Source organism: Vombatus ursinus, unplaced genomic scaffold (assembly GCF_900497805.2).
Source record: "Vombatus ursinus unplaced genomic scaffold, bare-nosed wombat genome assembly UNPS02014778.1, whole genome shotgun sequence".
In the NCBI taxonomy this organism is placed as follows: domain Eukaryota; kingdom Metazoa; phylum Chordata; class Mammalia; order Diprotodontia; family Vombatidae; genus Vombatus; species Vombatus ursinus.
In genome coordinates, this window is record NW_020954556.1 from 19,686,314 (window position 1) to 19,703,859 (window position 17,546).

The 17,546-nt window shown below is 37.7% G+C and overlaps 1 protein-coding gene across 1 annotated transcript in view; it reads left to right on the top strand.

Moving 5' to 3' along the window:
* The window catches only part of ANTXR1 (ANTXR cell adhesion molecule 1), a 319,441-nt gene that overhangs the window by 225,670 nt on the left and 76,225 nt on the right, over positions 1-17,546 (top strand). Inside the window, exon 17 of the mRNA XM_027865523.1 lies at positions 14,416-14,496. Within this exon, the coding sequence (XP_027721324.1) occupies positions 14,416-14,496 (81 nt within the window). The remainder of the gene's footprint in view (positions 1-14,415; positions 14,497-17,546) is intronic.

Sequence of the window (17,546 nt, forward strand, 5' to 3'; positions counted from 1 at the left end):
TATGGTGATATCAAGACATACTATAGAGACATATTATGCCTTCCATGACATCAACTTACTAAGGTTAAAAATTTTTCTCAGCCCTCCTTAGCTTCATTTAGTTGCCTATTAAGGATCAACTATTCAGTCAGTCAATAAACATTTATAATTATATATTATATGGATCATAAATATTATCATAATATTTATAACAATCATTAGTTATTAGAATATTTCTAATATCACTAATTATTAGAATGTTTATAATAAAAATTATCTTTGTTATTATTAACATTTATTATTTATATCATGTAGGTATTAATATTAATAGTAGAAACGGCATCTATATAATAAGAAAGAGCCTCAAGTTACTCTATCTCAATCAGACCATCTCTAGTATTGGACATACAATGGAGAGGTAGAAAGCACCTTGGAGATCACCACCCCCACATTTTCCACATGAGGAAAATGAGGCTTATATGGAGAAGAAAGTGATGCACCAAGGTCACATTGGTATTAAATAGAAAAACTGAAATGTGAATCTAACACCTTCAATTTTAGAGCATGCTCCCTTTCTAATAAACCATGATTAGGTTTTATTCTGGGCACCGCTTTTTAAAAAAGACATTGATAAGACAGAACACATCCAAAGTCAGGCTTCCAGAATGGTGAGGAAATTTGAAGCCATTCCATTTAACAATGGTTGGGTGGAAGGAAAAGGAGATATTTAACACAGAAGAGAGATTTAGAGGAGGATATGATCCCATCGTTCATTCATTTGAAGGTTGTAAGATACAGAAAAGGGAGCAAATTTATTGTGTTGCTCCAAATAAACCAGTTTTACTTTTGTCCTTATGACCTCATGCCTAGCATAGTACCTGTCCTATAGGAGAAAATTCGTAAATGCTTGTTGATTGCTAGATCGAGTGACCAATGATATCGCAAGGGTGATGTCTCGACTCGTGCGTAAATTGGATTTCAGTGAGGCAGAACAGAACAAAGTCATCAGTCTCACTCTCTCTTCCAGAGTCATCGAAGTTCAATGACAAGACAAAAGTCAAAATGACTGGCGATGGCCCAAGATGTAGTGGGTGACCTTGTTCTTTCTAAATTAAGGTCTTTCTCAGATCTCAGTTTGTCTGGGGCCATGCCCATTCAATGACTAAGGGCTAGGTAAGAATCAAGAAGAGATAAGGGAGAGGCAATCAGGATGCACAATGTTTTCTAGGAGTTTGGTCCAGAAAGGGAGGAGAGAGACTGATAGCTTGAGGGGATGAGAAGGGCTGATTCTTAAATGGTTCCTAGGAAAGTTTGAATTCTGACAATTATACCAATTTAGTGGCCCTCTGGACCTCCCTCCATTATGACTTTCTAAGGTTTGGAGTAATGGAGAAGAAACCTCATTTTATCCTAGTCCTTTATTATGCCCAGGTAGTAGTTATAGAGAATAAGTTTGCTGCACAAAACATAACTGTTACATATTAGAGTACTGTTATGGAACCTTCCTCACCCTACTCAATCCTTTGCGTTTCTCAGTTTAATTTCTCTGAATCTACTTCAGATCTGTCATATCTTTTCTGTGGGCAGGAGAGGGTAGACAGGCAGAGTATATAGAGTATGATTTGTGCACACATTCCTGAGGATGTCGAGATAAGTTAATAACATAAAAGTAAAAGCTATGTCACACACATCATGAAAGTGAAAGAAACACTAGTTTTGGAGTCAGGACCTGGGTTTGAATTTAAGTTTTGCTCTTTACTACCTGTGTGATCATGGGTAAACTGCTTAACTTCTCTGGGCCTCAGTTTCCAACCCTGAAAAAATGAGAGGTTTTAACTAGATGATCTCAAAGGCGTCTTCCAACTGTAAGACTCCATGCCAAGAATATACTCCCTTCCTTTCTCCTCCCCTTAGAATCCCAGGCTTCATTTAGGGATCACTTCATGTATCATCTCCCATTGAAAGTCTTGCCTTACTCCCCTAGTTGTTAGTGCTGGCTTCTTTCTCCATAAATTAACCTGCATATGTATGCTTGTTTCTATGTAGCATACCCCCAGTAATACGGTAAGGTCTTTAAGGATAAGGATTGCTTTTTTGTTTTCTCTCTTTGTATCTCCAGCATCTAGCACAATGTCTTATAGTGAGTGTTCAATAATTACTTGTTGGATTGAATTGGATTGGGTATTCTCCACACTGATGAAATCACAGCTTCAGACCAAAAACAAAATGAAATTCAAGATGCAGCAGGATAGAGTGGAAAGAATGCTAAGCTTGGATGCCGGCCTTCTGTGTATGAATTCTAGCGCTGCCACTTATTAGTTACATAACCAGGAGTGATTCATTTAACCTCTTTGAGCCTCAGTCTCCTCATCTATAAAATGGAGATAATGATAACTGCCCTGTCAACCCAGAGATTTGTTTTGATGAAAGCATTTAGTAAACCTTAAATAAAGTGTAACCAGAGGTGAGCCGGGAGATAACATGTCACAAAACTCCAAAGAGGGCACAGTATCATGAAGGAAGGGGGTGGCCAACAGTGTCTAATGATGCAGCATATGCGGTCAATAAGGTTAAAGACTGAGAAAAGGCCATGGAGTTTAGCAGTTAATAGATAATTGGTATGTTTGGAAAAGACTGGTTTCAGTTAAGTGAAGTCAGAAGCCAGATTACAAGGTGCTGATGAATGAGTCAAAGATCCCAACAACAATTACTGACAGCTTTTCCCAGGAGTTTGGCTATAAAATGGCAGAAAAGCATAGTACAATAGCTTGAGGGGATGGTGGAATCAAACAAAAGTTTTCTAAAGATTGGGGAGATAAGGATGTGTTTGCAAGCTGTAGGAAAGGAGGCAATGGATAAGGAAAGATTTAAAATTAAAGTGGGGAAGAGATAAGTTCCTAGAGGACATAGGAAGGGATAGAGGGAATAAGTAGAAAGACTTACATTGAAAAAATGGGCTGCCTTATCTTCCAATACTGTAGCAAAAAAAAAAAAAAAAGGCGGGGGAAGTTGGGGAGGAGTAAGAGGTAATATTGACGTGGCAAAGGGCAGTAGATTGTGATGGATGGCCTCAATTTCTCAAAAAGAATGAGGCAGAGTTCTCCCCACAAATGCAGATTTCAGCTTCTTTATGCCTCCTAAGTCTTAATAGATAGTCTTCATGATTTTTTGAGACCAAAAAACGCCATCATACAATAGCCAGCATTCCGCTGATAGACCTCTCTGCACTTGACTGGGCGGGAGGAGGGGGAAGGATCCTCTGGAGGTCCTACAAGGGATTCTCAAAGATTATATCAGTAGTGTAGGTGCTCTGGTTATCAGCTGGAAAGGTTTCTAGTACAGCCTGGCTCCAGATCGTATATCTCTGACCTGAGAATCAGCTTAGGATTGATACGTACATTGAGACCTAAAAAAAAATCTACATTCATTTACCTAATTTCATGAAATATATTTCAGGGAAAGTAGAAATGTTAAGAAAAATTGCATGGTAAAAAAGACAGGCTCCATTATGTCTCATTGGCACAACATAAATTGTTAATGGAACTGGCCTTTATAATCTCCTTTTTAGACTCATTTTAAAGGATTTAAGGCATTGAATTCTGATTGCTTTCACTCTTTTACCATTCCAATCTCTTTTGTACTTTTTTTTTAAATCCCATGACCAGGAAGTTTTCTCCTGATGTTTGGCTTGAATTTCCCTTTGCTCAGCTCCTCCCCAACCACACTTCACTTATAGCACGCCATGTCTCTGATTAAAGCAAGGCAGCTCATTCCCTCTAGGTTCAGAGCAATGCCCAAGTATATGGTCATCCAGTAGATTAAAACCAGGAGAGTGCTGAATTTAATAAAATAAGTTTGTGATGTTTTCTACCCTTCAACTAAGGACACAAATGGCATATGATTGACAAACAAACAAAAAAAAGTTAATTTGCTACCTAGAAGGGTAGGCTATTTACTAAAAGCACAGCCAATCACTACCTACTTTTATGTACAGATTCTGTAAAATTGTCTTATCTGACTTTACTTATGTGCTGTCTATGTTGCAATATGCTATCTCTGTACCTGCTACTAAAGCATTAGCCAAATTGTCAAGGTCTTGTACATGAACAGCTACAGTAGATGTACCATATTAAGATGACATTGGATCTGCCAAAGAAATTGAAATGTTAGCAGATGGTGCTGCTAATACCCAACACATTTTCTCCCCTCTCCAGCAACTTATTAGTACAGCACCAACTCATATAAAAAAGTTCATAACTTTGTACTCTAATCTTGTACATTTAAGGGGAAAAGCTAGTCAGAATAATTTACTATATATCATGGAGTATTAAAGTCAGATTGTAACCAATAGCCAAAGCCCCACTCCTACCACCACCACCCATCTTTAAAATGTCAGACTAATTCCACTTCCTACCAGGACAGATTGACAAACTGAAAGTAAGGAAAACGTAGTAGTGGCCTGCAGAGACACAAAGCACCAATACAGTGAGCCAATATGTTCCAAATGATAATTGAAGAAGCATTTCATTTGTAGTCTTATTATGGTATAAGGGGAAAAGAAGTGAACCTGGAGTCAGGAAAACCTCGACTCTGGTTCTGGTTCTATCATTGATTTGATTTGTGACTTTAATCAGATTGATTGACTTGCCCAAGGTTATACACAGGTACTGATTTAGTCAAAGAACCACAAAAGATTTGGCATACAATTAGGACAACTCAATACTGAACTATTTAAACAACTAATTGATAGTCAAAAAGGGAGAAGGGCAACAGAAATGACTTTAACATTGATTAGGATGATTTTATTCAGAATTTTAATCAATGAAAATTAAATGGCTCAACAAGGAGATCAAAACAGCCCAGAAAGCACCTTAATCAAGAAATGTCTATCATACTTGCCAGAGAAAGATAGCTTCCAAAGGCAATAGTGGATTAGAAGGTTAACTCATCTGTAAAATTTTACAAAGAGACATGGTGGATAATTATGAGCAGGATCATCTCATATGCCAACAATGGAGCTTAAAGAAAACTTAATGAAACATCCATCTAAGCATTCAAAGTCATCCCAAGGTCATTTAAATATGAAAATAAAAGACAAACAAGAAAAAATAAAAATAATTCTTAACAAGATCTATAACAACTTTTTAAGAGTCAATGGAACCACCATATTCAGACTCTAACATCAGTCTAGATGTGCTTATAGGGGAAGTACAAATTGCACTGAAGATAAGAAAGATGGAAAAAGACACATAACCAAGGATATAGAGAGGAGATCCATGCCAGAAGTGACACAGTTGTGGGGGTGATGTGGAGTAGGTATACAAGACATCTGAAGGAGGAGAAAATATCAAAGACATTTTTTAAAAATCGGACTTCATTAAGACCCATAAAAAGGTAACTGAGAGAACATCAATAATTATAGAATGAATATATATAAATATATATATAATCAATAAATATAGAAACCTATAATATAAGAGAACTCTACCATCTATACACAAATCAATGAAAGTAATGTATACCCAAGTTCAGGGCATCCTTGATGAGGGAACAAGCAGGCTTTTGCAATTGATAGAGCAATCGACCTCATCACAATATTTCACAATTGGTGAAAGATACGGATTATTGTTGAATATTTTTTTAAAGTATTTTATTCAGTAGAGCAAAATACTTCATAAAAAGCTATTTTCCGACAAGATGTCATTCCATCCATACATTAAAATCATTAAAGATTCCTTGAAAGATATAACAGAAATGACCCTGTGCAGTGACCCTCTGATCATGATTATCAGGTTTGTTAATAAAACAAGATGTATACTCACCAAAAGGGCTCTCTTCTGTGATGTAGGAGATTGAACAGAAAATCAATTTCAAAGAGGCATTCCCTGTGGATGGTAAAGTTCCCCCTCCAAATGATCCTATTTAGATGACATTGTGCTGATTGCATCAAGACCTAAAAATATTACAAAACCTCCTGAAAGGGACCTATAATAATTCAAAAGAATTTTGCCTGACCATCCACACAGAAAAGTAAATGAAGGCTATCTGTTGTCCTGATGGCAATATTCATTTGGGTGGACAAACTAGAGAGCTTATCTGTCAATATAGATATATACACATACACACATAAATGGTAAGCATGTGTGTGATGGACAGTACAGATGTACACTTTGAGCCTAGCATTGAACAAGAGAAAGAGAAGGGGCTAAATTCCCTTCAGAAAATTGCAGAGCTCCTTTAAAATGATCCCATAACTCCATGAAAGCAATGCTCCCATCTTTTTATTATCTTCTTATTCTTATTCTTTTATTGTCATCTTATATTTGTGAAGTTGATTTTTTTTAACCCAAGTATAAAAATTTATATTTATCCCTATTGAATGTCATCTTAGGAGAACTGGGCAGGGTACAAGTACCACCTGTAACAGATAACTGGCTTTGTGAACCTGAGAAAATCACTTAACTTCTAAATGCTTTCAACCAGAGGTGTCAAACACCAGGTTGCTGGCAATGTTCCTGAGTGCCTCCTGACCAGATTAAAGTGTAATTGGGAAAAATTTAACAAAATAAATAAAAATACAATAAAACCTAGATAATGTCAATTTGTGGCTTACTAAGTCAATATGAAGCCCATGGGAATCCATTTCTATTTGAGTGTGATACAACTAACTAGACAACTCTCTGACTATAACTTGCAGAAAAAGTGACGACCTGCATTGAGAGAAGGAATGTCCTCCCCTGAGACTACCTGCTGTCAATGAAATCACAGGACTAGTGGCTATCCCAAACATTTAATTAATCAAATTTAGAAAACCAAACTGAAAGAAGCATCAAACTCATGAAGAATTCTGAAACTCTTTCAAAATACTGCTGAATGCTTCCACGTTCCCTCCTAAGAGAGAACAGACACTATACTTAGCGAGGAAAGGTTCAACCTACAAAAAGCTAAGCAATATTTAATAAGTATGATGCAGAATCACAGACCATGAGGTATGTGTGAGGGAGATTTCTGAGATCAATTATTCTAACTCCTTTTACAGATGATAAAACCAAAAAGGGGGAATGACCTTTTCAAGGTCACAGAGCAAATTAGAGGCAAAGCCAGAGGTAGAGCCCTTCAGCCCAATGATGCTGCCATCATATTACACTTCCCAGTTCCCTTCCTTTCACTGCCATCATAGTAGGTCTGAATTCTGAAGACCTAGGTCAAAACTGTGGCTCTGCCACTTTTTGCCTGTATGACCTTGAAAAAGTCATTGAACCTTTCTAGGCCTCAGTTCCCTCATTTGTAAAATGAGTAGATAGGACTAAATAAGATTTCAGGTTCCTTCTATTCCCTAAATAAACACATCTACTTTTATTAAAGTGCCCTTTTTTTCCATTGAAAAAGCTCTTTGAAAAAAATATATAGATAACATAAAGAATTGCTATTTGTCCTTTGTTCTTGAAAAGGACCATGACATCAGGAAGGTGATATCATGACATGCAAGTGAATTGGATTTAAGTGAGAGAGGGCTGTGCAAAGTTATCAGACTCACTTTCACCTCCAGAGCCATCTGGATCCAGTGGCTAGATATAGATCAGGACAATTGGAGATGATCTAGGATGCAGTGGGGGATCTTGGCCTTTTCAAGCTAAGGTCTTTAACAGGTCTCACTTTGACTAAGGTAAAGCCTGTTCAGTGATTAAGGCTTAATAAGAAATGAGGCAAAGAATGGCTTCTTTAAAAAAAAAAAAAAGATCTGGGAGGAGAAGACCCTCAGGGTTTCTGGCCAAAACAGAAACAAATGTTATTTACATTCATTCTGAGCCAATCAGGGCCCTAATATGAAGAATATATTATATATATATAAACATATATAGGAAGCAGCTAAGTGATGCAGTGGGAAAAGTGCTAGACCTGGAATCAGGAGGTCCTGAGTTCAAATCCGGCCTCAGATACTTACTAGCTGTGTGACCCTGGGCAAGTCACTTAACCTTTGCCTCAGTTTCCTCATCTATATGAGCTGGAGAAGGAAATAGCAAACCACTCCAGTATCTTTGCCAAGAAAACCCCAAATGAGGTCACAAAGAGTCAGATATGATAGAACAACTGAATAATAATTATCTATCTATCTATACATACATATGTATACACACACACATGCACACACACACAGAGAAAAATAACTATTCTGAAACATGCACTTTCTGGGACAATATCCTTAGATTATTTCCGGATTTAAAATGTATAGATCCAAAGATTTAGAAATACATTGCCCTAAATAGCACAAGAAAAATTATCTGAGTTCAGGAAATACTTGAAATTTTACCAGATTCTTCTGATTTATTTTCGAAACAATGCCAAGTACAATATGTGGCCAGTATGACTCTGGGTTTGACCTATTGAATTCCTTCTCAACTTTCAAAATCTAACTTAACTGCTACCTTATTGTAAGGTGGCCTATCCTGGGTCTGGAGCATTTTAAATATAAGTGGCAGGATTTCTTCCAATTCCTGCATGAAAAAAATTTAAATGCTGCCAACCCCTAGGATGCAATGGTCTGTTAATATGGCTGAAGAGAAATAGCTGTTTGCCAAAAGGGCCTAGGGACATAGACTTATGAAAGGCTTACCAGACTATTGAAAGCTTTGTATTCCTACATAGCTACTGGTTATTGAAATTCATTGAATAAGCCACCTCCAAGCCTAGCACCCAAGGAGTGAATGAGTCATAAAAAAAAAAGCTTACATATTTCACAAGATTAGCCAAGGAAAGTCTTCTTGAACAAGGTAGCAGTTGAGTTGAACAAGGTAATTTGAAAGATGAAAAGGACTTCAATAGGTCAAGAAGATGGGGGCAGGGGAAGCATAAAGAATAGTAAAACAAAGCTGAGGAAATTTATAAGGAATATATATCAATATAAGCAAAGGCATGGAGATGGGAAAATAAGCTATGAACAAGGAACAGAGTATAGTCTAGTTTCTTTTAGGACACGAAGAAGGGAGTAATATAAGAAAAGGGTAGGAGAGTAGCACAACATTGAGAAGAGCCTTTTGGATGTCAGGTTAAAGAATTTGAAAGGAAACAATGGAGCACAGCAGAAAGAACAATGGCCTGGAAATCAGAAAACAGGTTCAAATCCGAGCTCTGATACCAACTATATATGACCTTGGTTAAGTTACTCCAATTCTTTGACCCTCTGAGTTTCATCTGAAAAAAAAAACGGAGTAGGATGACATCTAAGTTTTAATTGTCATTTCTTGTGAGTATAATTATAATCTTTATGTATATGATTTATAAATCTATATCTTCCCCTGAAGTCTTGCTCCTGGGCTCTTAATTCTGCATCACCTGCTGCCTTCTGGGTATTTCAAACAAGATGTGCCAGAGACATCTGAAACTCAACATTATTTCATTATCTTTTCCCCAAATTCTCCCTCTTTCCAAACTTTGCTATTTCCATTGAGGGTACCACCATTCTTTCAGTCCTCAAGGTTTGTAACCTCAGCGCTATCCTTGACTCTCTCTCTCTCACCTCATATATCTAATCAATTGCCAAATTTTGCCATTTCTACCATTGCAACATCTCTCACATCCATTCTCTATTTATACAGTCACCACCGTAGTTCAGGCCCTCATCACCTCTTGCCTCGCCTATTGCCGTGACCTCTTCATTGATCTTCCTATATCAAGTCTCTCCTTACCTCAATCCACCCTCCTCATATCTCCTAAAATAATGTTCCTTAAACTCAGATATGACTATGTCACTCTACTACACAATGAACTCCAGTGGTCCCCTATTGCTTCCAGAAAAAAAGGAAAAGTGCTCTGTTTATTTTTAAAAGTCATTCACAATTTAACCCCAGTCTAACTTTTGCACACTCAGTGATCCAGACAAATGGGTCTTCTTGCTCTCCTCACATACAACTTCCATCCTTTGTCTCTGTGTCTTTGAACTGACCATCCCCTGTATCTGGAGGGCACCTCCTCCTAACCTCTTCCTCATAGAATCATTTATTTACTTTAAGCCTCCTCATCCCCCAACTGATAGTTCCCTCCCTCCTTAACTACCTTGGATTTATTTTGAATTTAGATGTGTGTATATGTGTGTATATTACATATACACACAGCCTATATAATGTCATAATATAATTTATAATATTACACACATATGTACATGTATATATATGCACACATATATATGTGTGTATACATGCATATACATACATATATAACATATACAGACATGCTGTCTCCCTGATAGAAAGTAAACTCAAGAGCGGGAATTTTTTCATTCTTTGTAAACCCAAGATCTAGTACAATGTAGCACAGAGTCCAATTATGGTCGCTTCCAGCTATAATATTCTATGCTTCTGAGAAGAGAGTATTCTTTTCTTAAACTGATGAATGAATGAATAAAATAAAATTGTTTATTAAGCAATTACTATATGCCAAACACTGTGCTTAGCACTGAGAATGCAACCACAAAAAGAAGACAGTTTCTGCCCACAAGAAGGTTACGTTCTAGTAAGAGAGACAACACATGAAAGTAGGTGGGGAAGGGTGTTTTGGTTTGGAAAGGAACAGGGATGACCCTTGTTCAGGGAGAACTAGCATCTCTGGTGTGAGGGCTTGCCAAGCCCTTCACATGACTGCTCATCCACTTTGGAGTTCCCTTGATTCACCCAACTCTCACCTGTGGCTCCAAGAAGCTTTTGCATTCACAGCAGCCACAAACCACCTAAGCAGAGAGGCTAAACCAAGTTGAGGATAACTGATAGGTCCTCTCAGTGAGTCAGGGGGTGTCTACCCCAAGCATGTGAAGACTTCTTCCAGCAGAATGGGCAGATGAGAACAATTTGTTCCAATAGCCATGAAGGCAGCTGAGGCAGGCACTGTGAAGAACTTAGAGCTTGGTCAGATATCAAAGACCCAAGGTCATCCCACTGCAGCCTACACTATCACTAGTCATCTTGACTTTTATCTGGCCACTGGACTTTAATGACTCTGGAAGAGAGAGTGAGCTGACAACTTTGTGTAACTTTGCCTCACTGAAATCCAATTTACTCACAAGTCAAGACAACACCTGTGATGTCATTGGTCTTCTTCAAAAATGAAAGACAAACAACAACATGATAAGTAGAGCCATGGAATAGTCCAATGAAAAGCCCTTTCCAAAAATAATGGTAGTGTTGATTTCATTACTATTCTTAATATTTTATTTTTTCAATTGCATATAAAACAATTTTTAATATTCATTTTCTAAAATTCAAGTTCCAAATCCTTTCCCTCCCCCTATTTCCTCCTCCCTCATTAAGAAAGCAAGAAATTTGATATGGGTTACACAAGTGCAGTCTTCATTACTATCCTTAAGGCTTGAGGTAGAAAGTCTCTGTCCTAGGAAGAGGGAGGTTGGAGGGTGTATACAAAAAGCAGCAGAGGAAATGGCTAGGGTGGAAAATCAGATGGAATGTGAAGCATGTTCTGAGGTCTGGGACTGGCTAGTTACAGTGGACCACGTGCACTCATACAAACACTCTAGACAGGAGGGCAAAAGCCCCAGGACAATGGTTTAAAAGCTGAGTGTCTTAAGTCACTCCAGGTCATGGTCGTAGGAGATCTAGTCGTACAAAAGCAACAGAAACAGAGTAAATGGCAAATAAATGGTTGGGGGGGGAGGGTGTGGCAAGGAGGATGGACAGTCAGATGTGATCTGATGCATTACTATTAGACTTTGACTTTAAGTACATCTCCTTCTGGAGGTGATAAAACTTGATCACACTTCAGGTCCCACGGTAGAAGCTACAATGGTCCTTAGCGCTCCTTGGAAAACTTCCCGGCCATTTCAGGGAAATCCAGCCTAAGACTTTGCACGCCAAGAAGAAAATTTGCAGCCATCAGCATTTTGATGACATTATAGTGATGTCAGAAGTTGAAAGGATATCAAAAGGACTTTTTCTGAAGTGTTTCTGTAACTTCTCATGATGGTAGGGATTGGTAGAGTACTAAGTAAAGTTTCAGAAAAGCCTCCTTCCTCTTGGTTAATTGTAAAATTAACACCATTCCCCCTCCAGTGCAGTTGAATATTTATAGCAGTGAAAAAAAGGAAAAGGAGACATCTGTTAGGGGCCACCTTTCTAGCCCTGACTCTAATTTGTTCTCCATTGCCTTTTTGCATTTTCCCCATGAAAATGAGGGCCCCATAAGTAACCAATCTACAACAAGCGTGTGAGTACCTACAAGTTGAGAAAGTTTAACTAACAGTGGTACTATATGGTCTATTTTAAAGATAGGGTTGGTTTTTTTTTTTAAGGGTTACCAGGACCTTTGGTAATATTCATCAATTTCTTTTGATAAAGTAAAAAAAAAAACTTTTAGTTGGTAAGTGGGCACCTCTAAATTCTCTCCATCATGGATTTTGGCTCTGCCTTTGGAAAGCCCCTCAACCTCTGGGCCCTCAAGCTTGGCAAGGGCTACTTCAGCACAAACTATAATCTCAAAAGCACATTCAAGTTACTGCTTTTCTAACTATCACAAAATAAGTCAAAGAAAAGATTGAGTTCTATTCAATAAGCACTTATTTAGCACCTACTATATATAAGGAATTATATATTTGTCCGAGTTAGACTGTTCCCACACATTTAGTCTGGGAAACTGCACCTCCAATTATTCTCCATCTACTAATCATTTACCAACTTGAAGTTGTTGTATAAAGGGTACCAAGCCAAAGTCCCTGACTTTTTTCAAGTCTCTGCTAAAACAAAACAAAACTAAACTAAACAAAATCAAACCAGCAAACAAGAAAACCTTACTCTCTAGTATAGGTTCCCAAGGTGGGCAATACTGCCACCTGGGGGCGCTAGACCAATCCAGTGGGGTTGGTAGTAGCCTCAAGTGCAATTGTAGGACATTGAATAAAAACAAGGGGATGGTGGAAGCATAAGGGAAGAAGAGAAGAAAGGAAAATTTTGAAAAACTGTTCATATGTGTTTCATCCGTTGTGTAACAGCATTAAAATCATAGTGATTAGGTTATTTTCCAAATAAACATACAAAATGCAAGTTATAACTGATCAGTAGTCAAGTCCACCTGACAGGTCTTAACAAGCGAGTGTTGGCAGACATTGTTGGGAAGTCCAGCATGCATGGCAGGAATATGTGCGTGTAATGATTTACAATTTATGATTTATGATGTACAGTTATATGACTCAACATTGTGTCATAAAAATTTCAATGCAGAAAAAACCCACAAATTTACAATAAATTATTAAGTTTAAGATGCACCATTTTTTTAAAATTTTTAAGCAGTTGGGGTTAAGTGACTTGCCCAGGGTCACACAGCTAGTAAGTGTCAAGTGTTTGGTCTAAGGCCAGATTTGAACTCAGGTCCTCCTGACTCCAGGGCCAGTGCTCTATCCATTGCACCACCTAGCTGCCCCAAGATGCATCATTTTTAAAAAATATATATTTTACACTTTTTTGAAATGATGTAAATTTTAAAACAAAAATCATTAAAGGATTTAAAAAAGTATATTTCCAGTAAGGTGCTGAGTAATTTTTTTAAGGGGGCGGTAGGCCAAATAAGTTTGGGAAACTCTGTTCTACAGGAAGCCTTTCTAGATCCCCTTTAAAGTTAGTGCTTTCCCTCTGCTGAGTTTCTCCAATTCATCCTATATATAGCTTATTTGTACATAGTTGTTCATGTCTCCTCCATTAGACTATGAGCCCTCGGAGAAAAGGGACTTTTTTTCACCTTTCTTTGTAACCCCAACCCTTAGCACAGTGTCTGGCTGCTTAATAAATGCTTATTGACTTGATCAATGGGCCCTTCCAGCTCTAACATTCTGTGATCTATGACCTTACCTTATATAAAAAGCCCTTTCCAATCCTCCTTAATCCTAGTTCTCTCTTTCTGTTGACTATCTCCAATTTATCCTGTCTTCATTTTGTTTGTGTGCAGCTGTTTGCATGGTGTCTCCCCAATTAGACTGTGAACTCCTTAAAAGCCAACGCCATCTTGTGCTAGTCTCTATATCTTCAGCAATCAGCATAGTGCTTGGCACACAGTAGGCACTTAATAAATGCTTATCAACTGACTGATAAGTCCCTCCAGTGCTTCCCCTTTGGGAATTTCCTCATCCCTAAAATGAAGGGAACTGTACTCAGTGATTGAAAAAAAAATCCCTTCTGCCTCTCATTTCTGTGATCCTATGACTATTTTCTTACAGCAATTTTCATAGTAGATTATTTTTTGCCCATTGTCACTAGAAACCCAACAGAATGGACCAAGGCAGCCAGAGACATTGAACCCCTGTGTTTCCTCATAAAATATCATGATAGCACCACCTGCAACTTGAATTCAGTCCAGTGTATTCCCCATCACTGAAGAAAAATGGCTAGAGATCCATATTCAGTGGACATCAGTTATGTGTCAATGTATTTGTTCTCTTTACAGGGAAAACTGGATGCCTTCTGTGTCCTGGTACGGAAAGGTTATGACCGGGTGTCAGTGATGCGCCCACAGCCTGGTGATACGGTAAGATATGACAATGCTCAGACTACTATGCATTTATGTGCCTGCATGTAAGCATACACACAAACAAATTCTATGTCTTTCTCAAGGAATAACCTGGCATACTTCAGATACACACTCTCATTTGTTTGTCAGTTTCCATTGTGTTGAACCAAGTAGCAAAAAAAAAAAGTCTTGATTCCACAGGGACATTTTGCTTTCTTTTTTGAGTGATTCCAACAAAAATTGAAGGGGTGGTGGGGGTGGTAGTGGTGATAAGTGTCCTAGGATTTGAGATCACTAACACATAAAGTAAATTAATAAATCACCCACTTTGAAGAAAGTTGCTCATTATACCATACAAATTTGAACAGTAAAATGGAAAAAATGCCGATGACATTAGCCCTGACACTATTCCAAGTTTTCACTTTATAAACCAAAAAAATCTGAATTTTCTGGTCCAATTTTCTATATGAGTGACATTAAGCTACAGTGTACTTAGAAATGTCTCATTGGGAATTTATTTTCTCACTCTGCACTTTCAGTTGTCTGAGCTTTAGCTAATATGATGCATTGAAGCATATAAAAAGACCCTTCAAAGTTCAATGAAATCTTCCCCAAAATTGAAATTGGTTTGTGTGCCAGGTATCCTAGTACCTGAAGAAGCATCCATATTGTTGACTTGGGCAGAACTCTGAGCATTGAGTGGATGTTGCAGAAGCAGGTTTAAATATAAGGAAAATTTTCTGAACAATTAAAACTGTCCTAACATGGGACAGCCAGGTAGCACAGTAGATAGAGTTCTGGGCTTGAAGTCAGGAAGTTGTTTGTTATTGTTTAGTCATTTCAGTTGTGTTTGACTCTTCATGATCCCATTCTAGGTTTTCTTAGCAAATATGCTGGAGTGGTTTGCCATTTCCTTCTTTAGCTCATTTTACAGAAGAAGAACTGAGGCAAACGGGGTTAAGTGACTTGCCCAGGGTCACATGGCTTGTAAGTGTCTGAGACTGAATTTAACTCCTGAAGATGAGTCTTCCTGATGCCAAGCCTAGTGCTCTATCCACTGTACTACTTACTTCCTAGCTGTGTGACCTTGGGTGATTCACTCAACCTGTTTGTAACTAGAGAAGGAAATGGCAAACCACTCCAGTATCTTTGCCAAGAAAACCCCATGGACAGAGGTCCACAGGGTCACAAAGAGTCAGACACGACTGAAATGACTGAACAACAATAAAGTTGAATATGCAGGTTTGGAAGGCAGGGAGTCTGAAAGTCTTCACACAGATATTGGATGAGCCTATGTCAGAGATGTAGAAAATATATTCCTGCTCAGGTATAGGCAAACTGGACTAGATGTCCTTTTTGAGGCCCATGTCAAGATTTTGTGATTCTAAAATCCATTCTTCACCCTGGCTTTGATCCTCATTGCTGCAAATAGCTGTAGATGAGAGCTGAACATCTTCCTCGCCGCCTATCCTACTTGAAGCAGCACGGTTTGGTTGAAAGCATGCTGAACTGGACTCCCAGGGCCTAAGTTCAAACCCTGGCACTGCCACTTACTGTATGGGTATGGCTTTGGACAGTCCAACCTCTCTGCACTTCAGCTTCTTAATTCATAAAATGAAGGGATTGCACCAAATGACCTGTAAGAGCCCTTCTATCTCTAGATTCTATGAGCTTATGGTGGCTATGGATGAGATTTCTGAGGCCCCTCAGCTGCTACTTTAAGAGTTTTGAGGGATAGCTCTAATGCCCATTAGGTACCACTATGTCTTTAGATGCTGCCAACTTGTATCCTATGATATACAATCTGCTTCTGCTAGGCAAGAAGAATGAGACTGTTGCCCAGCATGAACTAGTAGCAACTTATATGATTAAAAAAACAAACAAGCCTTGTGGTTCACACAGAAGAATGTAGGATACAAAATGATAACTTACAGTAAGATACAACTCTGAAATTCTAGAATCTTATTTGTCACAGAAGATAAGTATCAAACATGCTGGCAATTCAAAAGCGTGAGAATTGTTTGACCGCAAGAGAACAAAACAAATTAGTTATCTGAAGTAAAGCTATCTATGGAAATATGTTTTATATGACTCCACATGTATAACCTATATCAAATTGTTTGCCTTCTCAAGGAGGGGAGAGAGGAGGGAAGAACAGAAAGAATTTGGAACTCAAAATTTAAAAAAAAAATGAATGTTAAAAAAAATTTTACATGTAATTGGGAAAAAAATCTAAAAAAAAAAAGCTGTCTGAATCCATTAGCAATACAGTGGGATCTTGTAGAATTCCTTTTATCGAACAAATATATACATTCAACTTATATTTACTCTCTGAAATGAATTATTTGGTGATGTCCCAATTGGGGGGAAAATAACTGGACATGCAACGTTAGAATGATGGATTGAAGGTCAGCCTTAGAGTCTTAAAGATGCCAACTCAGGCGCTGCTTCTACCTACGTGTCTATGTAACCATGAGCAAACTATTTAATCTCAAAGTGCCATGGTCAATTCTATAAGATTATAAATTATTGACAAGTTTGTGATGTACATTGGTGGGAAGATTCTTTTTATAATTTCATTTTTTAAGTTATGGAATAAAACAAGCATTTCCATAACGTAGTATAATTTTTTTAAAAAAAGATGATTGCTCATGAAACTGCAAATTTATTATGTACAATTTGCCATTCCTTTTAAATATATAATAAAGTTATCATGTAAATTTCTTTTTTCTTTCCTCCCCCCACCCTAGAGATAGCTACCATTAGATAAAATACATGTATGTGTATGTATGTATATATACATAGATATACACACACATATATGTAAAATAATTCTATACATACATCTATTTTTCAGTTCTTTCTCTAGATGCAGATAGCATCTTTCTTCATATGTCCTTTATAGTTAATTTGGGTATTTATAATAGAGAAAATGACTTACTTGTTCAAGGTCATTCTTAAAACAATATTGCTGTTACTGTATACAATGTTGTCCTGATTCTGCTCATTTTACTCTTCATTATTTTGTGCAAGTCTTTTCACATTTTTCTAAGATCATTGAGCTGATC